This window comes from Amblyomma mixtum, chromosome 6, assembly GCF_055824585.1.
Source record: "Amblyomma mixtum isolate Tamu chromosome 6, ASM5582458v1, whole genome shotgun sequence".
Taxonomy (NCBI): Eukaryota; Metazoa; Arthropoda; class Arachnida; order Ixodida; family Ixodidae; genus Amblyomma; species Amblyomma mixtum.
Window position 1 is genome coordinate 114,680,470 of NC_143017.1, and position 22,445 is coordinate 114,702,914.

Genomic DNA, 22,445 nt, shown 5'->3' on the forward strand with positions numbered 1-22,445 from the left:
ACTCCGAGTAGGGATGCTCAGTGGGGAAGAAGGCGGCGTGAAGTTGGAAGGGCGTTAGGATGGGGAGTGTGAATTTAGTTCAGGCATGATGACTGTTAAAGAGGACTAACCGGTTGACCTGCAAGACTGTGCTTACCAGCTCAGCAGAAAGCCCAGTTTAGCAGAAAGGAATCCGAGGGTATGGAGCGCGAAGAGATAGCGAAACGCTGGCAGGCGCTCTGAGGTTTTCCGCTTTCTTGTTCCCTGTGTGTGTGTCGAGAAACCATCTGCCTGCCCTCACTCTACCATGGACTCCATAGTGACAAGGGTATTATGAATTCGGGGTCTGACTGGCACGATTGTCATGGGACAGCAGGTACGTAGGTGCGCGGCGGCACTTGGAGGTGGAATGTAGTTATAGCCGAGACAAAGTGTGGCACTGCACGGCGTCAAGCGATGACAAGGTATGCCTAAGAACAAGTTGACGAACAGTGTAGAAGAGGCAGATTAGACTGGCGTGTGCTTATTTGAGTCGATGGAGTGATGCCAGTACGACAAAACAAATGAGCAGGTAATAATCAAGCTCGATCATAAAGGTTGTAGAAGCACGCGACGCGAGAGATCAGGATTCACGCGTGTAGCAAGTTACGTTAGTGTAGCGTGACGTTGGTGGTAGCCGAATGAGAGAATATATATCTGAAAGCTATCAACTCGTAGTGTTGCTCGTTCGGCGCTATCTCACCATTCGCAGTTAATTCGCTCTGCGGCGCCTATGTCCCCTGTCACGACTCAAGGCCCAGAGGAGCAACGGACGCCTAGTGAGATCAGATTGAGTGCGATGGTCGTGAAACTTAAACTGAGGCGACGTTACCAAGGTGATATTGGTTAGGCCTTTACAATAACCTTTTATAACCACGATATTCAAGGTTGCAGTGTACAAGCGCGATGAAGTTTGGAAATTGTGATGACGAGCCGATCCTACTGCTTTCCTAAAAAAAAAAAGAAAAAGCGGTTTCGATCAGGGTTGCAACTGAAGCATTTCTGCTGTAGTGAAATGTCAACGATAGCGTTTGAGCGCAGCTTATTCTGCTCTTTGTATGCCACCGACCAAACCGGCTAGGTCGACAGACGCACCACGATAGTGATAAAGCTAGAACAGTATCGCCGGTTTCAGGAGCGATGCTACAAGATAGCTGCACCTGGCCGCATCGGTTAGCCTTGTACATAGAGGACTCTCTGGGTATACCAAGGAAAAATGAAAAGACAAAAAAAAAACGTGTACGTGATACAAAGCCATTGACGAGATAAAGAATGCGCTATTACGCCAGAGTCCTTTCTTAAAAGACCTCTCCGTAATGCTTCAAGGACTTAGTCACTAGCGGCCTTAAAGACCTCTGCGTAACTCTTCAAGGGCTTTGTCACTGCAGACCTTAAGAGACCTCTCTTCAGGGGCTCTGTCACTTTTTAAGTCAGATGGTCCGATAAGCTCACGTTGATAGATAGCTTTGATAGCGGCCTTTGTACGTCGTCCATCGGAGCCGCGCGATCAGGATGCTTGCGACATAATTTGCGCGCTTTTGTCAGCTGCGGGACATTATGATGCGCTCATGAAGGAAGGGTAAAACACAGCGTAAAGCAGTAAACCTTTCATATGATGACCGTACGACATTCGGCAAAAAAATTTCAGAAGCAGTCATTCATAATTCTTAGAACCTTTTGCACGGTAACATAACGAAAGCATTTTCATGCTGAGAAATATTTTGAATATTTTAACTTCCCCCTCACAATGGCTTTCTGTGCACGCTGTTGCTGTCCTCAAAAGTAATTGTAATAGTTCTTAACAAAACGAAACTACGATACAAAGACCGGCATAGTCGCGCTTCATGCTAGTGAAGTAACTGTATTACCTCACAAAGGTTACCCACTGGTGTGCTCTGAAGGCTGAATAGCAGTTGAAATGAAATATTACCGTGAACAGGACGAGGCAGTCGTCAAAGTCGTTAAAGGTAGTATGCCTGGAAGTGAAGGGGATAAATATATGCTTGAAGAGAGGCTCACATCGCAAATGCGAATGGTTTAATTGCAAAAAAAAAATGTCACCTTTATTGATCTTCAAATTTTTAAATGACGGATTGGTGAACCTTTTATTTATTTATAGTTGCAGCAATCCTAGGAAGGGATTTTCTCAGGGTGGGCATGCAGGCATTTACATACAAGTACAATATTCTGGAAAAAAGCAAAGGCTGCAAATGATTATTAAAAAAAAAGATCAGCAGTGAAAGAAACAACAGTGAAGGCAGAGCAACAAAATATTTGTTGTCGAACCTTCGCCACCGCCGTGTATTTTTGTTTGAAAAAGAATACACCAATTAGTTTCTTATCTCTCGCCATTTGGTGGCAAAACTGTGAACTAGAACATTGTGCCGAATTCTTGGGGATGCTCGGAAGCATCTCGCGCTCATATTTATAGGTTATGCTGCCCCACGTTGCACACAATGGCTGATTTACCTGCGGCACTGGCGGCGAAGCCACACTAAGCCATTTTAGTACAGCGTACGCAGACATATGAAAACGGATGGCATAGGGTAAAAAGTCGCTGCTTCGCAGTGCGCACGCGTCAAACGCTATTTCAAGCTTTAATGAGTGGTCGCGTTACGTACGCTGTTGGAGACATTTAATATAGCCGAGACGTACTAGCGTAGACGTATACTGGTTTACAGGACGCCTCCTGCCCATGCGCAGTGGTAGAGGTGGAGCCAGGCGGTGCCATTGTGCGTGCGCTGCTGGCGCCCCGTAATCCGGTGTGCGTCTACGCTAGAACGACTCCACTATGCTAAAATTCTCTACTAGCTTTCGTCAACGCCGCTTCTTGCTGGCTCTTCCGAACGCTCTCGCTGCTTTCCATCTTTACGCCGACGCCCCCTTCGCCATTAGCGTCACTTTCGACAGCGCTTGCGACGGGATCTTGCCTGTTCCGACGCGTGCAGTGTCACTGTTGAGGGCGGCGACGAGCTAGAGCCGCTGTGCTGCTTCTGCCTCTTTTTCCCACAGTTGCTCCGGCTGCGTCTGTACACAGTCGATCACACTTGTCTAGAGCGCTCTAGCGGTGTGCTGGGAAGCAAATGAAGTTAAATCTTACCGCAGTTGCTTTGCTGGGGGTAAGACGCTGGTGCCTGTGTGGTACACACGTCTATTAGGCTTCTCCCCAGCGCGAGTATTATTAGTGAAAGTCAGTGCCTTCCTTAGAATTTCGCTTTATTTCCACCGGACGGCACCGCTCGAGAGAGAGAGAGAGAGAGAGAGAGAGAGAGAGAGACTCTTTAATGAAGAGCAGAGAATTTAGCCGGCGTTTAAAAATCGCTGGCATGCTACTATGCGTAGGGAGGGGAATTTGGGATATAAAGACAGAAGGAGAGCAGAGTGGAAGAGGTAAAAAAAAAACAAAAAAAAACAAGTGTGATCGACTCTGTACGCCTGCCATGGTACTCTCACTGCTGCGGTGCCTACCATACCTCGTAATACGTTGGTCGTTCTCAGAACCGCCGACGTGATTCAGTGGCTAGGACGCTCAGCTGCTGTGTCTACGTGTCGAATCCCGGCCCTGGCGGCCGCGTTTCAGTGAAGGCGAAATGTAAGACGCCCGTGTGCTGTGTGATGTCAGTGCACGTTAAAGATCCCCGCTTTGCTTATATTTTTCGAACCAGTCCGCCATGAAATCTAAATGAAGCACAACGAGCCAAAAGTACGAAAACATTGCTTAGACAACATACGCATGTCAGCACTGTTTTGTTTTATTAGCTAGTGTTTAGGCAAGTTTGACACCCTTGACAATGACTCGCTGCTTCTGCGACCACAAGTATGGCGATGGCGCCAAAAATTTTTCGCCGCGTATAGAACCGCAATTAACGACGGCCGCATGCGCTTTCTCTTCATTTCAGCTGTGCTGTATCTCACTGCTTATTAACTTTAAAAAAAGACACAAGGCGGACGTCTGCTGCGACATGCTTGCGTTGGAGTTTACCGCCAAAAGACATCTTTCATTTCACCGCCGCTGCCCAGCACTGTAATCGACCACTTGTCGGCATTGGGAGTAGTGTTCTTATGTACTTTCATATCAACATAGATAATCCGGAGCAATATCTCCCGAACTGTTCCCGGGGCATTAAGAAGGCAGCACTGCTTTGCACGATTAAGAATGTACTGACATATTAGGTAATGTGACTGTGTGTATTTAGTGTGCCAGTTTTTAGTCTCTCCATAAGGCACACAAAAATGCAAAATGGCGACACCTTCGGCCAGATAGAAAACGAATTTAGGCAACTTTCGCGTCCTTGATTTCTTTTTCTCTATATTTCATTATTTTTCTTCCTCCCGCCTTCTTCCGGAAGAAATTAAGCAAACTTCCACACATTTTTTTTTCAGGTAAACTGTTTTATTGAAATCAGAAGAGTTGTTATCAACTGAAAAAAAAAAGAAGCATATTTGGCAAATTAAAACAAACAGCCTTATTATTAGAGGTACGGCACACGTCGTGGTCCTTTACTTCGGTAACACTAGTAGCACATTTCGCCTCCGTGCGCGAGGCCCCTCGGTATTGACCACCGTAGGAGCACGCGGCAGGCAGGACTCACCTATGCTTCATCGCATTTCGTACTCGCATCTCTGCGGTGTTCGTAGCCCAGGCAACTCAGCAGGGATGGCGCGGTGCGCTCAATTCATGCTCTCTGGCGAATTACCACTGCGATGTAAGCGATAGGTATGGTTCTCTTCATTCAAGAAACAATAGTACTCTGAATCGTTAGGCGGAAAAACTTGGTAATTTCAGGAGCAACCGATAAATAACGGGCACTTTTCGCAGTTTTAAAAGGCTTCTGTTTTACATTTTTGTCACAATTTTGGTGATGTTTCATGCCCTGAAAGGACCCATGAAATCATAGTTACGGAGGTCGAAAAAGCGCACGAGCGATTGCTATTCCGTCACTCGTCACCACACCACAAAAATTTTTAGGCTAGTTTCCTTAACATCGAAGATATTGCCGAATAAAAATGATGCTCCTCCTAAGCTCATGCACGCCGACCCCCCCCCCCCCCCCCAAAAAAAAAAAACAACAACAAAAAAACAGAAAAACAGGTTGAGACTGCATCCCGCAGCACCCCACCCGGACCACGTCAATAGGGCTGGCCCAATGAGAGGGCTCGTCCAGACTGCCCATTCACGCCATTGGGGTAGGGACGGCTGAGAATCCTAGGCGAGGTGCCGCCTTAATTGATTGTGAGCAGCAATTTGTAAAAAAATCATTTTTAAGCTATATAGCTCATGCTAAGCCTTTTGAGTTGACTTGAGTACTCACAAAAACCACCTGTACAGATTTGTTTCACTAGAATGTGACCATCAAAATCATCTTTGGGTCCCTTGAAGGACTTCGCCTCTTAAAGAACTAGCTGTAACGTTTTTTCTGGTGAAATAATTTTGTGATAGATTAGATCACGATTTACTACTTAATCCGCACAGGTGCAAAATTTTATGAAGCTACTAAGGTTAAAAGTGTTTACAACAGCTAGGGATACTTTATAGGCTGGCTTCATTTGAAAGAAAATTGCTAAACGAACACGCACGGCGAATACTTTGCGCGATTTAGTCAATACGTGCACCGCATCTCTCGAGAAACTTTTGAAGGTGTCTCGTCGGAATGCTAAATATTACTGCTCAGAGCAGCGAACATGAAACCAGTGCAAAGAGAACGGCAGTTTGAGGGCGTTTATTTTTATTACGACAGCGCCATCTAGGCGCCATCGCCGCAACCAGAAGGCAAAATCTCCTATACGCATTTTATGTTTAGCAGGCACACATACCGCTTACATTTTCAGCTCTCTTTCTGCACGATCTGTAAAAGCATTCACAGCAGATGTGTAGAGGAAATAATGTTACTGTTTTATTTCATGATGTAAACCTCTTTAAACCAAATCTTACACTCACCTCGGGCCCTTCAGATACGTCTGGCGTAATGATATCTATCTGTAAGTGACGTTTCTATACTGAGGAAAAAAAAACACGAAGTGCTCAAATCGAAAGTGAGCAAGCACCTTATCTTTTCTTAAAGTTATGTTTTGGCGAGCGTGACTGAACCTGCCTATTTTATTTTCTAAGGATACGAAGGCTGGGGGCCAGGAAATGACGATTTAGCCGTTTGGGACCGTTACTGAACTGCGTAACCATCGCTAGCCCGTAACACAGAACAACGACAAAGTGTAAGTGGGAATGGTAAAATGCTAAAGTAGTGTTTTTTTTTCAATTTCATTCTCTCTAAATTTCTGGTTTCATGTTCAGCATTCGAATTAAAGTAACCATTCTTATCACGCAACAAGCTATCCTAACATGCAGCAGCTAATAAATTTTAAACATTTCTTCTTTCACGTTTTTTTCGCTATCTCTGGTAAGATGTAACTTTTAACGTTTAATATTTGTCGATTGGAAACACTTGCAGTTGTCCTAAACTGCCACCCACAGTGATTTGTATTGTGCGGCAAATCTAAGGCTACATAGCTATTTTATTTGTACTTTTTTACTGATTTCGCGCACCTACCTAGGAACTTGTATTTATGATTCTGGCTTCGCCCAACTAGGAAACTCGGCATTGGTGACACGAAACAGCTACGCCGTTCCCGATCGACGAGATGGCGTTTCTGGTGTACACTTCCCATCTCAGTTGTTTCAATCTCTGCTGGATTGACGCCAAGCACTAGGAAGGACACCTGGGCGTCTTGCCTTCGCTTTTGTTTCGTTTTGAAAGGGACCTTGCAATCCTTTGGTCTTTTAGATTCACCTTGGACGCCAAGTGGGCTATACAGTGCCCAAAACAATTACAAAAAAAAACTACCTTAGTCAAGTATTCCAAGGAAAGATATCCGTAATCATCGTCAATGACAGCAATTTAAATCGTGAAATACGAAGGTGCGACTGCATCTATTTCTAAATGTTATTACACCCAGTAAACTGGTAGTCAATTGTCCGATGAATCGAAATCAGCTGATTCTACCGTAACTTTCCAGCAGAAGCTCATGAGACATGAAGAAATGGGCGGAAGACAAACGGCGACGAGCGACAAAGAAAGAAGGTCTTACAGGAACAGCGCAGACATTGCAACGATGGGCTCAGTAAAAGCTATTCGTACTTACTTAAATGTGCAAGAAGTGTTTGATGCACGTACAGTGAGGACAAGACACAGCGTTCTTTTGTGTCTTGTCCTCCCCTGTGGTTGTCGTTTTTTGCGCGGTCTTCCCACCAAGTATGAATTACCAACTCGCCCAGCACCATGTTTTACTACAGTGAGGCAGATGAATGCAGAAAGAACTGTTTCACGAGCAGTTTCAAAGAAGTAGCATTAGTGCTAGAGGTAGGGGGAAATCAGAGATGGTCGCCTTTAATAAGGACAACACAGAAGTGCGGCATCTAGAATAAGAATTGATTAAGATGCATTTTGTACAATCTGTTCTACTGAGGAAAGATAACAAAGACATATTTTTTTCACTATTAATTGGAGTTAAACGTATTTTGTATTTGGTAAATGCGCCAGTATTGGAAGCATTGCAATAGCGGACGAACTCAAATGCAACGTTCGACACTATCGCTGCAGGATGATGCTATTGCCTTAAGGTTTATAGGCAAGGAAGCCTTACACATAACAGGTACCGCGATGCAAAATGATGAGACGCTCTTAAGAAGTGGTTTCCTTGTTTTATGTTCGAAATACTATGGGCTGAAATCGAAGCCTGAAGTTTATATTTCCTCGATTGAAAGTTATAAAATAGGCGGTAACAAACACTATGGTGCTGCTGAACGCAGCAAGCCTGTTTACAACTGATGGCTATGTGCGCCACATTTTTTATAAAAATAAAATAAAACCGCCAGAAGAGAACCAAGATTACTAGACCACCATGCAGTAAAGCTACAAAGGAAGCGACTTTGTATGCGGCTTTAAAAAGGCCCGCCTTAACATGAAATGCACGAAGCAAACGTGCCCATTTACTGCTCATACCTTTGCGTTGAAGTATTTAGGCTTGTAGAGATATCCAGTCACGCATTTTGGTAGATACACTCATCCGGGGCAGTTTTCCTGCAAGAATGAATGATAATAAATACAAAGCGAACTTGTTGCTAGGCTTTTACCTGAAGGCGCAAAAACGGTAATTGTTAGCAGCGGAGGCTGTCATTTACGGAGGCAGCGCTATTCAAGCCCAAGCTAAGATGGCTTGCCCAACATCAGGGCAACAAGTGGCCTGTGGTGCTTCTTTTCGTAATACAACTGAGACTGGTGGAGAGGCCCACTACGAGGTCCTGACGTTACATATTTGTTTCTTATCGATTCAGCAAACAGTATTTAGGTCAAGAACGCTACGAGTGAGGACTTGGACCAGGCGCAAAAAGATTATATCAGCTCTGCCCTTCTGTAAAAGCTGCCAAGGAAGGTGAGGGGAATACAAGTTGAGAGACTGCAGATTTGTGGCCATGCGTGTAAACCTTGCACAAGTCCCGCACACACTGGTGCCGTGTTATACGCTTGCGTTCCCCGATAAAGCGTTAACTTGAGCTGAGCATCCAACATGACAAAAGTAACCTTGCATTCTAGGCGGAAAATCGAATGTTCAGTAGACGTGAAATCCTCTGCCTATTTCATTCACATTACTGAGTGTTCACTTTCCTGTGGAGAGAAATGGGTACATCTTTTAACCTTAATATGGAAAGATTTCTGAGGGTCGTTTTCTGCCGATGGAAAGTTGAAATTTTACTTTTCTAAACAATGCTTGCGGTCAACGAACAACTCGCATGTGTCAAAAAGCGTCTTTAATTGAAGAATTACCCTTTTAAACGAGCTCTCGTAGCGGCTGTCACGAGGCAACTTGCCATTCGGTAGCCCCTCTTTCCCTTTTTCTCAAACGTACGCGTATAGCGGACGAGTGGCGGTGTGGCGATTGCGAGTACTGAGGCTGGATTAGGGTCCTCCTCGTAAGGCTGCTCATGCACCAACCTCGTACGACTTCGCGTTGTGCCCTGACTAAGGCCACATATATGACAGCTCTGTTTGGGAGACCTCAATACATGCCTACTTTTTCGTCTTTCGTGCGGTGACTTTCGTAGCCTCGACGCCTAGATATGAAAACAAAAAAGAAGAAAACGCCCTTATAATTTTATTGAAAGGTCTGCAGAAAAGGATTCGATAGCTCTGCTTGCCATTTTTTTCGGTAATGCACCCTCAAATAAGACAAGGGTGTAATGTGTCCATGAGCAATGGAAGGTCCAGTGCAGTCTCACTGGCAACGTAGAAGTTGGCTCTGAAAAATTTTCGCGTGAAATAGTATCAAAGGACTAACGAAAACTGATTCCAGCAGTTACTTTGTATATTATCACACAGTCAGCTTAACGCTGTGACAGAGATGTAGGATTCAGTGGTATGTAGATTTTTCGCGTATGATTCGCACGTTCTCGGGGAAAAAATTGATACCTTCATGAGCAATGTTGAGTAATGCAGCCAAGCGTTGACTTCTGAGGATGGAGAACGACAGATGCCTCCTGATGTCGAGATGCCCATTAAAAAACGTTGCCTTAATTAGATCGACTTTAGAAAGCCTGTAAAAGTAGCTTTTTTTAACATACAGCTTGTCAGGAAGCATATTTAATTCCGCTGGTTCTTAAAAATTGTGGTTGCAAAAGATTGTATGGTATGGTACGGTATGGTAGAGTATGCTATGGCATGGTATGATATGGTATGGGCTATGACCTACATGGGTTATGAGAACCGCATATTGGAGACCTCCGGTTTAATTTCGACCACGTGGGGTTCTTTACCGTTCACTGACGTCGCACAGCGCACAGAGTGCTTTACACCTTCGTAGAAAAGCGGCCCGGCGACCAGGATCGAAACCGTATCCTTGGGCTCAATAGCAGAGGGCCCTACCCACAGAGCTACCGCGACGGGGCTTTACTAGCTAAACAAACACTATTACAGTTTTAATTTTGGTTCATTATTATACCATTTGACACTAAGATGTGAGGGCCCTCCCGGGTTCCTGGAAGAATTTCCCCGCAGGTCTTTGTACATTAAGGCACCACAACAAACCATGTATGTAGGAGACCATGTATAAAAGAAAAATTAACACGCGAAATTTATAGCACTAAGTATTAAATTATTACTTATGCTATTTTTCCTTGATCTCGTAGAAATGCAGCTTATTAGCTGAGCAGAAGTCACTCATGTTTGTCTGCACTTTGCAAACTTCAACGAATAACAAAGCAATGATATTTTACTTCAATTTTGAAAAACGAATGTGCACTGTAATACGTTACACTCTTATAGCAGCTCGACATTGTGAATACGCCGTGCTGCACAAGGTTTCAAGATGTCTTTGCACCGGAGGATGGTGTACAAACCTTCCAGAAACATTGAATGCGGAACAAAATGCTCAGATATCACTCCTTTCTTCGTTTTTCTACCGCTCGGGTAGTTGGCCCCGAAGTAACGCTGCGGTCGTCGTGGTATTCGATAACTATCGTCAAGCGCGCAAGGTTGATCTTCCGTCTCGCAAACCTCACGACGCTGTTATGCCATGCGAGGAGGGCGGACCGGTTCCGCTGCCTCCTCGGCTCCTAATTGGAGCTTCCGCACGTAATACGGCACAGTGCGGAAAACCTTCATCGGGGTCCCGACGCGGTAACAGCGGGGCGGAGATATAAGATCGGCGTTCAAGGTTCTGACCCTGTTTCGTTGGCTCGGTTTTCTTCGCCTTTCTTTCAATGAAACAAGAAGCGTGGAGTAGGGCACTGAGGCAAGGTGAAGAAGGAGGGGGAGAAACGAGATGAAAGGAAGGGCGCTCCTTCTCAGAGGGTTCAGTGCCTCTTACAGACGTCGTCACTTCACCGGGGGGATACCACCGCCAAAACGCATTTTAAGAGAACGCGCCATCCAGGCCGGTGGCATAGAACTTTGCTACAGACATGGTGACCAGTTGCACGCTAATTTTGAGCTGCCTTTTGGCGTGGGCTTCGGCGGGTGAAGTTCCGCAGGCTTACACAGACAACGGCATTGTTTCGGGAGAAAGACTTACTGTAAACAAGCGCGAAGTGGACGCGTTTTTGGGAATTCCTTACGCAACGCCACCCTTGGGAGATCTGCGCTTCAAGAAGCCGGAGCCCGCGAAGCCCTGGAAAGGTACGCGAAGAGCTACGAAGAAGCCGCTGCCGTGCGTCCAGACGGACTTGCCCCTGGCTGACAAGCTGCCGTTCAACTATTCCTCGTCCACCGAGGACTGCCTTTATCTCAACGTCTGGAGACCGGCGAAGCACTGCGCGGCGTCTTCGCCCAAATGCGACGCTAAATTGCCTGTAGTCGTCTTTATCCACGGCGGTGGATTCCAGTGGGGCGACTCGGCGCTCTTCCTGTACGACGGCAGCAACTTGGCACCCACGGCGGACGTTGTTCTCGTAACATTCAACTACAGGGTCAGCATCTTCGGTTTTCTATCCGTGGGTGACGATCGAGTGCCCGGAAACATGGGACTCTGGGACCAGAACCTCGTCCTCAAGTGGGTCCGCGACAACATCGGCTACTTTGGCGGCGACGCGAAAGAGGTGACGTTATGGGGTCAGAGCGCTGGCGGTGCGTCGGCAGGTTTGCACGCTGTTTCGCCGCACAGCAAGGGTCTCTTCAAGCGGCTCATCATGCAGAGCGGCACGCCAGCGCTCGCAATCCTTAACGTGTCCCACAAGAGGGCAGCGAGGCTGTCGGCGGTGGCCGGCGCCGTTGGCTGCTTCGATAACCATCGCGACTGGATGGAACAAGTATCGGACATCGTAGCCTGCATGAAGAGGGTGGACGCGCGCAAGATCATTGACGCTGTCAACGCGGAAAAGCCCCTGCACCAGTTCTACACTCCCACCTACGGGGACGAGTTTTTCCCGGAAGACCCGCTCGCAGACGACACCTGGAGGCACCTGAACACCAAGGAGCTCTTCACCGGACACGCAGCGAACGAGGGCAACTTCCTGGCCCGGAACATCCGGCGCTCGTCGCCCGTTCTCGAGAACATCATCAAAGAAGACTACCGGTTCGTCATAACCGTCGCGCTTTCGGTCATGTTTGAGATCCCAATCTCTTCCGGCAGGGAGATCGTGAAGGCTTACTTCGGCGACTACGATGAGAAGCATAGGAAGAAAGAAGTTCTGGAGATTATGGACGACATGTTTGGCGACATTGTGTTCAACTGTCCCACGCTGTTTTTCGCAGATAAGGCATCCAAACAAGGAATCGATACGTACGCTTACATTTTCGCCCACGTGCCATCCATCTCCCCCTGGCCGAACCCTCGAGGCCCGACACATGCCGACGACCTCCCTTTCATGCTGGGCTCCCTTCCATTCGTCTCCGACCCATCCAAGCTGACGGATGTGGTAACAGAGAAGGCCAAGCAGCGGCTCGCCTTCGGGGCAGGGAGGATCACTCCTGAGGAGCACCAGCTGGCGGACCAGCTCCAGGAAATGCTGGCTGCGTACTTCAGAACCGGGTATGAGCAACGAAAATAACTTACTTTATTACTTTTTTTTAATCGCAGTGGACGAATCTTTGCCCAGTTTTCAACAACAACTAAAAAAGAATGGTTGCGAAGAAGGTGCAAAATCTAGTGTTGTGCTGCACATCTCCTTAGTTCCTCTCCTGTTACTTCCCAGGAGTTGTCTCCAAAAGGAGGTTCAGTTCTTTAATTTTTATGCCTCGCTAGCTCCTTCTCTTGCCCCTCAAAACTTAACTTCTTTTGCTGAGAGCGAATAAAACCAATAAAACTTTTCTTAAGTTATACAAAGTACAGTGCCCCCCCCCCCCCCCCCCCCCGCCTCCCCTGTAAAAAGTTCTTCCGACTTATCTTTGGTGGCATCTAGTAAATACACTCACGTTTCACAGTTAGGAATGCATAAATTTGAGCTCCACGATCCGACAACCTTCTCTGAAATCGCGCGCCTTAGATAAGCAGGCTTATTTGTGTACAGGCGGCAGTTCGCTTACCTAATGCCCGGAATGCGCTATTTTTGCATTTTTTAAACATGAGTGCACTCAGCAGACATATGGCTGGCATATTTCGCGTAACTTCTCAAAAGTTGCTGGCTGGGTAAAAAGTACCGACTACTTCTGCTGATAAGGAAGTTATTAATGCAATGCGCCCTTAAAAAGACGTTTGCCCAGCTACGTGCAATGACTTCGTGATTTTAAAGATGCCGGAGAATGTCGGCGGCTCATGTTATGTGCAAAGGTAGCAGAGTTTGCCTCTGCAAACTACATCATGGTCTATGTATGTTCTCATCAGGCCTGACGATGACATAGTTTGTGCAGTGTTAAATTAAAATACAATTTTGAAGGCGGCGTGTTTCTCTTTATGTAGGCAAAAAGGACTACTTCAGCACATGTACCAGTGCTTCACTCCCAATTCTATGCGGAAGTACGTTTCCAATAAGCTGGAGTGACATCTTCCTTGGTGTATTTGCTTAAATACGGATGCTTTTAATAGCCATTCAATTCATTAGAAAGAATTACATAATCAAGTATAAGTAACTTAAATCGCAATGTTTGTGTTGCCTTATGTCGCAAAATAATAATAACAAAGCAGTCATTTTTCAAGAGTGGTCAAAGCTTCCTCTTTATTGTGCAGGGAGTACATTCAAAATCTGTCAATTCGAACCGCATTGACGTTGCATCATTTGCGGGGTTTCGAGAAACGACAGGGACGAAAGCTGTGCCGATAGCGCACGGGCCGCCTGATGGCGTGAGTGTAGCCGACAGCGGCTGCATGGGCGTCGCCTCGATCGCGGTGACCACGTCGAACTCCCAGAGAGGCGGAGAGCAAGTGTTCACTTGAAATGGGCACCAAACAAAATTCCTTCTTCAATGCAAATTTTTTCAGGACTATTGACGTGGTATCCATTCCAGAGGTGATAAAACCAGTTTCGAACGCGAAACTTCAAGCAGTGCAAAACTAATCTGTGCAGGAAAAAAAATGTTAGCGTTTAAGCATTGGTTAAAGGGTTATGTTTAATGCGCGGTCTGCTCTTTCGCTATCTGTGCTAGCTCAATTCCTCCGCTAACATGACGTCGTTTGAAGTCACCTTTAAAAAGGGAGACGTCGCTGCTGAAAAAAGTTCTATGATGCAATAACGTCATAGAGGCTTCGTCATAGAATATCATAGAATCTGAATGATATATCATACAATTTGTATGATATTCTATGACATCTCTATGATGACTATGCTTTTACAGAAATGTATAACATTTGTATGATAATTTTCTATGATTTGTATGATAGGACAATGATATTTGTATGATAAACTGTATGAGTTTATTGCATCATACAACTTTTTTCAGCAGGGGTACATCTCTCTAAAAAGGTATGTATTCAACATCTGTAAAATATTTCGACATTTTGCTGTCTTAGTCATCCAATTTTCCCCCTGCGTGCATGAAAACCGTGAATGAACTTTTGTATGCTGGTAAACTGCTTCAACGTGCATGTATTACATGGCATGAACAGTTAGAAAGGTCAGTGACAATAAAAGTGTCAATTTCGAAGATAACTTTTAGGAGCGCAACTGGCCGACCGACGTTTTTGTTTGTCCGTGGGGCGGTCTCTTGTTGTTGTTATTCAGTAAAAACACAATTTCTCCGCATCACCGACGTACATCAGTCACGATGCGCGCTCGCTACGCATACGTAATTAATGGACTTCGACACGCTTCTCTTGGTTTTTGTTACGTCATCCCCTGGAGAAGTGAGCGCAGAAGGCTGCGGAGCAGACCGTCGAAAGGTCGCCGCGACTCATTTTTCGGCGATCTGATGTTTCACTCAGTTGCGCGAAGGCCGTGTTCGGACGACCGTTCGAGAGAAGACAGCAGCGAGCAGTCTTTTCTCCGACAGCCTCAGAATCGCATGGCATGACAATGTCTTTGTTACGTATCTTTCGCGGCATTTTTCAAGCATGTGTGGGTGTCTGTGTCATAGCAGCCTTCCTCGTAAGTTCCATCGGCGCCTCTCCACTCGTCCGGGTTGAAACGGGTCTTGTGCAAGGAAAGCGACTCCAAACAGATCACGGGGATGTTGACGCTTTTCTCGGGATACCGTACGCACAGCCTCCTGTGGGCAACCTCCGTCTATCGAGACCGAGACCAGCTAAGCCGTGGAATGGGACCTTGGTCGCGACAGAAGTGCCGACTCCGTGCTTCCAGCCCGACCAAGGTTACAACGATGACGCGCGACTCAACTACTCGTCGTCCTCCGAGGACTGCCTCTACCTCAACGTGTGGAGGCCAGCCAGCACCTGCCTCAACGAACCTGCATGCGAACCTGCTGAGCTGCCAGTCCTCGTGTTTCTTTACGGAGGAGCCTTCCAGTTCGGCGATTCCGGGTTGCGAATATACGATGGACGGGACTTGGTCGCTCGCACCAAAGTTATCTTCGTGACTCTTAATTACCGTGTATACTTCTATGGGTTCCTCTCGGCAGAGCGTCCAGCCCTTCCCGGAAACATGGGCCTCTGGGACCAGCTCATGGCACTCAAGTGGGTGAACCGCAACATTCGTCATTTTGGTGGCAACGCGAGGGACGTGACCCTGAGCGGGCACAGCGCTGGTGCCATCGCCGCTGGACTGCATGCCCTCTCGCCGCAGAGCCGCGGATTGTTCACGAGGCTGATCCTCCAGAGCGGCACTCCACTCACGATGATCGTGGCGCTCTCCTACAGCGGAATTACCAAGTTCGTGAACGTTGCGGTCACTCTAGGTTGCTATGACATGAATCGAAACCTAGACGCGCAGATCAGCAACGTCGTTGGCTGCTTAAAGCGGCTCGATTACGTTTCACTCAGGACGAGAATGGCGGCTATGAACATCACAAGTCAAATGTTCCTCCCTGTCTACGGCGACGACATGCTCCCGTTCCACCCCTTGGACGAGAAGAACATGGACATACACGTCAAGGAGATATTCCTCGGAACTGTGAGGGATGAAGGGACATTCATGGTGTACGCGCTTCGTGCCGCGGTTCCCTACATCATGGAGTTTTTTGACCTTGACTATAGGCTGGCGGTAACGGTGGGACTGAAGTTTGCATTCGACATTCCCACGAACACAGGGAAGAACATTGTGCGAGCCTATTTCGGAGATTATGGCGTCTCTCATGACAACGAGACCATCATCAACATCTTGTCGAAGCTTATTGGCGACGCCGCATTTGACTGCGCCACGAACCTTTTCGCCGAGAAGGCGGCGGAGCAGGGGGCCCAGACGTACCGGTACCTGTTCTCTTACAAGCCTTCCTACAGCTTCTGGCCCGACTGGGTCGGCATCGCTCACGGCTCCGAGCTGCCACTGACCATGGGATCGCTTCTGTGGTTCAGAAGCGAACCCCGATTCGTCTCGCCTAGTGGCAAATACGACGACGAGATGAGAAACAAAAAGGTCTCGCAGGAAGATAAAACCTTCATGGCCGAACTCTTAGAGATCTGGTCTGCCTTCATTCGTGATGGGTATGTGAATAAAAGCGGCGGTGCGTGGGTTGTTGACGTTCGCGTAATGAGATGGCAGGAGAAGGATATGTTCCCGTCTTAAGAAGTACTGATTCGAGGTATGTAGATGTATTCGTGGCTGTGATCTAGCGTAAGTGACGAAGTGGAGAGGTCAAGGGGTCATAATCACTAACAGATGAGTCAGTGTATGCTCAAAGGTACATCAGCTTAAAGAAAAGAATTTGTTATCGCTGCTTGTACTGAACAGCGACCGAAGTGTGTTATTTTTGTTTCTGAGAGGTATGTTCGTGTTATCTCATTGTTTTCCTACTGTGTTACAGAGGTGAGTAATACTCACTGAGAACATAATTTGTCTCAGAAGACGGCGAAAAGTCCACACATTACCGCCTCATGTGTTTCGTTCTTTCGCGACGAAGGAAGGAAAATATGTGCATTAGCCATGGTGTTTTTTTTTATTTCTTTCAGGAAACCAAAGATTCCGATGTCCAATGCTGAGTGGCCCAAGTATACTGCGGAGAAACCAGAGTTCGTTTATCTCCGGCCCAACAACTACACGAGAGGTTTCGGCCCCAAAAGGGAACGCTGTGAATACTGGAGACCTTTCCTTCTCAAGCAGTAAGTGTTACCAATCGCGTTTTTTCAAAGTTGAGCGGTGAGGAAGCAGCGTTTAGTGAAAAAGAAAAAAAAAAATGGCCTGGCTGAGCTTATGGTTAAGCCTAGGATGCGAAGCATAGTTTTGCGGTCTGGCGAGCCGCCCTCTCCCTGGCCGACATCTCGCTTCTCAACTGACTCAACGAGTGCGTCGCCTTTTGCGTGACGTCAGTATCTCCTAGCGGTAGGAGCGGGAGTTAGGCCGCCGGCGGAGGCTGCGCGTCCGCAAGCGAGCGCACGAGGCCCCAGCTTTCACAGCTGTTGTGACGTCATATCACGTGGTGGGCCGATGAAGGTCAAGTGGTAGCTACGCGGCCGTGCGCGGCGCAGCAAGGAAGAGCTCGGTTGTGCGAGTAATATGCTTCGCATAAAAAGAAAGAAAGGCCGTGCAATATGCGTGCAGTAAGGCACGTGATGCCCTGATCTCAAGAATCAACGCTGCAATATTGTTACGTGTACATGCGGAATCATGATTTTTACATGTAAATTTGATTGAAATCTTGTACGACTTACGGGCGCGCAGTCAAGCTCCATTGTGAGCTTCTTGTCTAGGATACTGATTCAGCAGCTGCATGCAGCAACGACAGATATATAAATAGATTTGCTCTCCTTGTAGCGCATTTGTCGGGCGGACGAGGCGTGGTTGTGGTTAGCACCTTCACAGCATTTCGGTTAAGTTAGTTCAGCTCGAATACAGTACGTAAATCATTTCCAGTTTAAAGTAACTGTGGAAGTGGTTGCATTTTTAATTATTTATATATTCTCCCCCGCTTGGTGAAACGGGATCACTTGAGTTTTCGTGACAAAAAAAGGAAAAACGCGCGGAGAATTACAAAAGAACCGTACAAGAAACTCGGGCTCCGTAACCGGCCCGGAGATTAAAGGTTTCTAAGAGCCATTTGTTGATGCACCCGCATGTGAAAATGGTCATTTTACCATTCTGAGCCCTTACCTGTGCAGCACGATGTTCATTTTTTATTCATTTGAAAGCTTTTTTCTTGCGAGAAGTAAGCTTTTTCTTTTGCACTTAGTGTTCCTCTCTTTCGAGAGTATTTAATGATGTAGGACCCCCGCTGCATGGAGAGCCTAGTCCACTCCTAGCTTGAACACGCGAGCGGTGCTCTTGGGATGCACAATGCGTCCGACAAGGCTATGTACTGTACTTTCTCCGTACTTTGATTGCATACTTTAAAGCAGATTGAGGGGCAATGTAAGCTGAGGAGGTATTACAATGCAAGGGTCAAATTTGAACCAGTTGTTCAAGCATATTAACGACTAGAGAGGGCCTCGAACCAGACAAGAAGGAAAGGAGCCGACCTGTTGCTTTACTTCCCACCCGCTGCGATTCCTTCACTTGCTTTTGATATGGCGCTTGCATTTTGCAGGCGCTTTTTTTTTGTTATATGAACATATGCAAAGAAGTTGACGCCTGAAGGTGGCACCAGCTGCCAGTTTTAGTATACAGGAAAATTTCGCCCATGAAATTGCAGCTTATGTCACAAGACAGTGCTGCGGTGCGCACTACATGATACAGTTCACAGCCCAGTAGGCCACAGCACGCCAGTAAGATAAGCAATGGATGGCAGAAGAGGACATACATCTAACGGAACAGTTAACGTCTCAGGGAAAAAAAATTGAAAAGAACACGCAGCTTATTCGCTTCCAGTCTTTTTTATATGAAAAGCTTCGAACATGTCTCCTACCTTTGTATCACAGCTTCTGCACAAAATCTTTACCTCGTGTAACGGTGGTCCCATCTTTTTAAGCGGGTGCAATGCTCAACGATGCTCAGCTTTAAGCATCGAACTATTTGTTCCATTGAAAGGTTTTTCTTGTGAAAAGGAGAGGTTTTTTTATCTTTACACTTAGTGTCCCAGCCTCGGAGAAGTTATCGTATTGCATATAAAGTTATTATAGAAATGAAACATCGCGCTAAGTCCATATTCTCTGGTTCCATGAATGTAGTCAATCTGTGGATTACCAAGGATGTTCCTGGCCTTGAGAAAACTGTGCATTTTTTAATCTAACTGAAAATATTGCTGCTGTTCAGGAGCGAGGGGTCATCGAACGAGAAGCCAGCACCTCAGAAACCGGAAGCGTCAACACGTGTTCCGGAGCCTGCCAAGGAGACCAACAGGAATGACGTGTGGAAGACGCGTCCTTCGAGCAACTTGAAATCAGAGCAACACTCGAGCTCGTACCTACCGGAACCGACCGCCTTGCTCTTCACGTTCTTCGCCTTCATCCTCTGGATATGCCTGGCGTAGCTAAGTCACTCAGTTGCGAGGCCGAAACTGCTCGTCGATACGTACCTTTGAGGAAACGCTGTTGGTTGCTGTATGAAGAAAGCTCTACGGAGGAAAAGGCGATTTTTATCTGTGTTAACTGACTTTGCTGCGGATTTAGATGGATGTATAGGGAAAAAAACTTGAAGGTCGTGAACGCACAACGCAAAATAGGTGGCGTACACCCCGTTATACACGGGGATGACCGCGTCATACTGCTATGCAGAGGCGCGAAAGGCATATCTTTTGTGAGGCAGAATAACGTGCGATGTCAGTGCACGTTAAAGAACCCCAGGTGGTCGAAATTTCCGGAGCCCTCCACTACGGCGTCTCTCATAGCCTTAGTCGCTTTGGGACGTTAAACCCCATAAACCAACCAACCAGAATATTTCTAGAACAATCTTACCCTTAAGTAGGAGATTACACTTACTTTTTCTTAATGTATTTCTTGTTCAGCCTAAACCTTCAAAAACAGTTGTAGAGGTCACAGCCACAGGTGCGACTAGTTGACGCATACGCTGATTTTCCTATCTACACACATGTCGTTTAGTCCTTGGCCGTCGCCAAGCCTTGTTGTGGAGCCTGTGATGTGTTCATGGGCTACCACAGGCCTCAGACTATGACAAGGGCACTGATACATACTTGAAGTCGTGAGGGGCAACTCGAGACCTGTTTTCATAGAGCGTGAAGTTCCTTAGAACTGAACTGTTTCCTCCAATCAGAAAGCCCCGGATAAGCATTGATGCTACCGGGCTGTGCAAAAGCCCAATGCATCGACTTCCCTGTGATACTGAGCCGCAACGCCAGTTAGTCAGAACTTTGTAGGAGCAGAGAAGTTGCGAATGCCACTTGTATAGGCGTTGACAGGTGGAGCTCTCAAGCCGTCTCTTTACGCTTCGGTTTTAGAGCTGCGCCTTGAGGCTAAATTCCTCGGCATTCTGCGGCCACGGAATGGCAAGAAAGTGCATGATGTATGCTAGGACAACATTTCCCTTCCCATGGCACACAACGCAACCCTTACAGCTTGCGACGTTGTGTGTGAACAAAGATTGTGTTGTCTGCCCATCGTCATGAGCATTACAGCCCAGAACCTGGAGCGAACCAGAAAGCGCCTGCCTTCATGCATATCATGCCCATCCCATCTAGTGCCATGGGATTATAGTAGGTGGAACTTGTATCACATCTTGTAAATAAACCTGTTTCTTTCCTTCTTGCTTCGACTGAATTTACTGAAACGTATATGACTGCATTCGTTTTAAGCAGCACGGCTTATTTTGTTTTTTTTTTAAATGACTTCTTTTTTCTTCTACAAGAATAAAAAGCTGGTTTAGTTGAGAGTAAAGGCTAAATTTAATGACTTTTTGCTAATGACTGATTTGGGAAGCATACACAGTGCCCTCAGTTCAGTGGGGAAAACATGCCGATTTTCTCTCTTCACAAATCAGGTGAAGAAATGTTATGCCAGTAAGAAGCTGCTTGCCACTAATACTCATGAGCTTAGTTGCGGCTGTTTAGAATGCACCAACAAAGGCTCACATTATCAAAGTGATTGCACACAATCGTGCTTTAGACTCCGTTCTTACTGTTTAATTGCGGACGAATGCATTTGGAAAGTAGCACTTGGGCAAAGAAAGCAACGGTTTCATTATCTACAACTCATCGACACAGGTAGAAGCCAGGATAAACATTTACTTGATGCAAAAGTTATCAATCAGATGCAATAAGCGTTAAGTTAAAAAGTAAATTTGTACCCTACCTGGATCACTGCGCACTGTATTACTCTGTGGACTATATAAGTATCTGGCTGAATGTTAATTAGCAAGTTTAACGCACGCAATTAACCGTTTGGGCCCTCGGGATGTCGATCACAAAACCATCAAAAAACCCTTGTCATGAACAACGAAGAGAAGTTTCGTTGAGAATAGCGCTTTGTTCTAGTTTAACTTGTAAAAAGATTCAAGACAGTTCTTCTGCACTTAATGGAATGGAACAAGAACAACGAGTAGAAAGAGCAGACATGGTTGGCCTAGACGTAACCTCCCCCAAGATATTATGTGGCGGCAAGCAAAGGTGAGACATGATGACAGATGGCTAAGCGATAATATTATGGCTCGACTCGCGCCACTACCCGCTTTGTCGTCTTCCTACTCGTCCTGAACAACACAAGGCCGAATTGCAGCATAAACGCATTGAACAACTGCCGCAGCAGCAAAAATAGTTCCGGGTGTGTCATAATGAGATTTCACTGCACCTTTCAATCCGAACCATGAAAAGCCAATGAAGCTAAATGAAGTCATCTTATGCAATAGCCATGAAATCGACTGCCCTACCGAGCAAGCATAATAGGACATAGTATAGTCACGATTGGGTTCAGCACATTTTGAATGTCTTCACCAGTTGCTATAAACTTCTTTTCGCGTATTAATGCGCGTTGTCAGAAGGCAACATATAAAGTCTATGTTCCCTCGATTGTCCTTCAATTGTCCTTCATATCTGACCCATGCATCGCAGAGGCTCTCTGCTTGGCGGCCTGATGCAACAGCTAAGGTCTGCCTGACATTAAACTGTCCTAACGTAGATTTGAGTTTTCATCGTTAAGCTCCTTCGTTCCGCACGGCTGATTCCATCAACCGATAAGAAAATAAGCACGAGTTACTTGGAACGGCTGAGGCTCCATGGAGCAATGCAAGCGTCCGTAACGTCCGTTTGCCGTACCGCCGTCCGCTGGAAGGCCAAATAAACCATGTGATATTATAGAAGGACTGGTTTATGGGGGTTTAACTTCCCAAAGTGACTCAGGCTGTGAGGGAGGCCGCAGTGAAGGGCTCCGGAAAATTCGACCACCTGGTGTCCTTTACCGTGCACTTACATCGCACAGCACAAGGGCCTCTAGCATCTCGCCTGTCAAAAAGCGACCGCCGAGGTCAGGATCGAATCCGCGTCTTTCGGGTGAGCAGGCGAAAGCCATAACCATTC

At 46.5% G+C, this 22,445-nt stretch overlaps 1 protein-coding gene across 2 annotated transcripts; it reads left to right on the forward strand.

Annotated features, from left to right (window-relative positions):
• The first annotated feature begins 10,969 nt into the window (after positions 1 to 10,969).
• Positions 10,970 to 20,600, forward strand: LOC149340107 (acetylcholinesterase-1-like). Of its 2 annotated transcripts, none has more exons than XM_089550665.1 (3): positions 10,970 to 12,534; positions 16,999 to 17,148; positions 19,235 to 20,600. In XM_089550665.1, the coding sequence occupies exons 1-3, from the start codon at positions 10,970 to 10,972 to the stop codon at positions 19,449 to 19,451; spliced, it is 1,932 nt and encodes a 643-aa protein (XP_089406791.1). In that variant the 3' UTR covers positions 19,452 to 20,600. The 2 variants fall into 2 exon arrangements, with proteins under 2 accessions (XP_089406791.1, XP_089406790.1); XM_089550664.1 differs by lacking the exon at positions 10,970 to 12,534 and adding an exon at positions 14,897 to 16,533.
• The last annotated feature ends 1,845 nt before the right edge of the window (positions 20,601 to 22,445 follow it).

Excerpts from the sequence above, each read along its gene's own strand:
- LOC149340107 (XM_089550664.1), top strand. The coding sequence starts at position 14,945 with ATGACAATGTCTTTGTTACGTATCTTTCGCGGCATTTTTCAAGCATGT. Across the intron at positions 16,534-16,998 it reads TCTGCCTTCATTCGTGATGG|GAAACCAAAGATTCCGATGT; the intron begins GTATGTGAATAA and ends TATTTCTTTCAG. Across the intron at positions 17,149-19,234 it reads AGACCTTTCCTTCTCAAGCA|GAGCGAGGGGTCATCGAACG; the intron begins GTAAGTGTTACC and ends GCTGCTGTTCAG.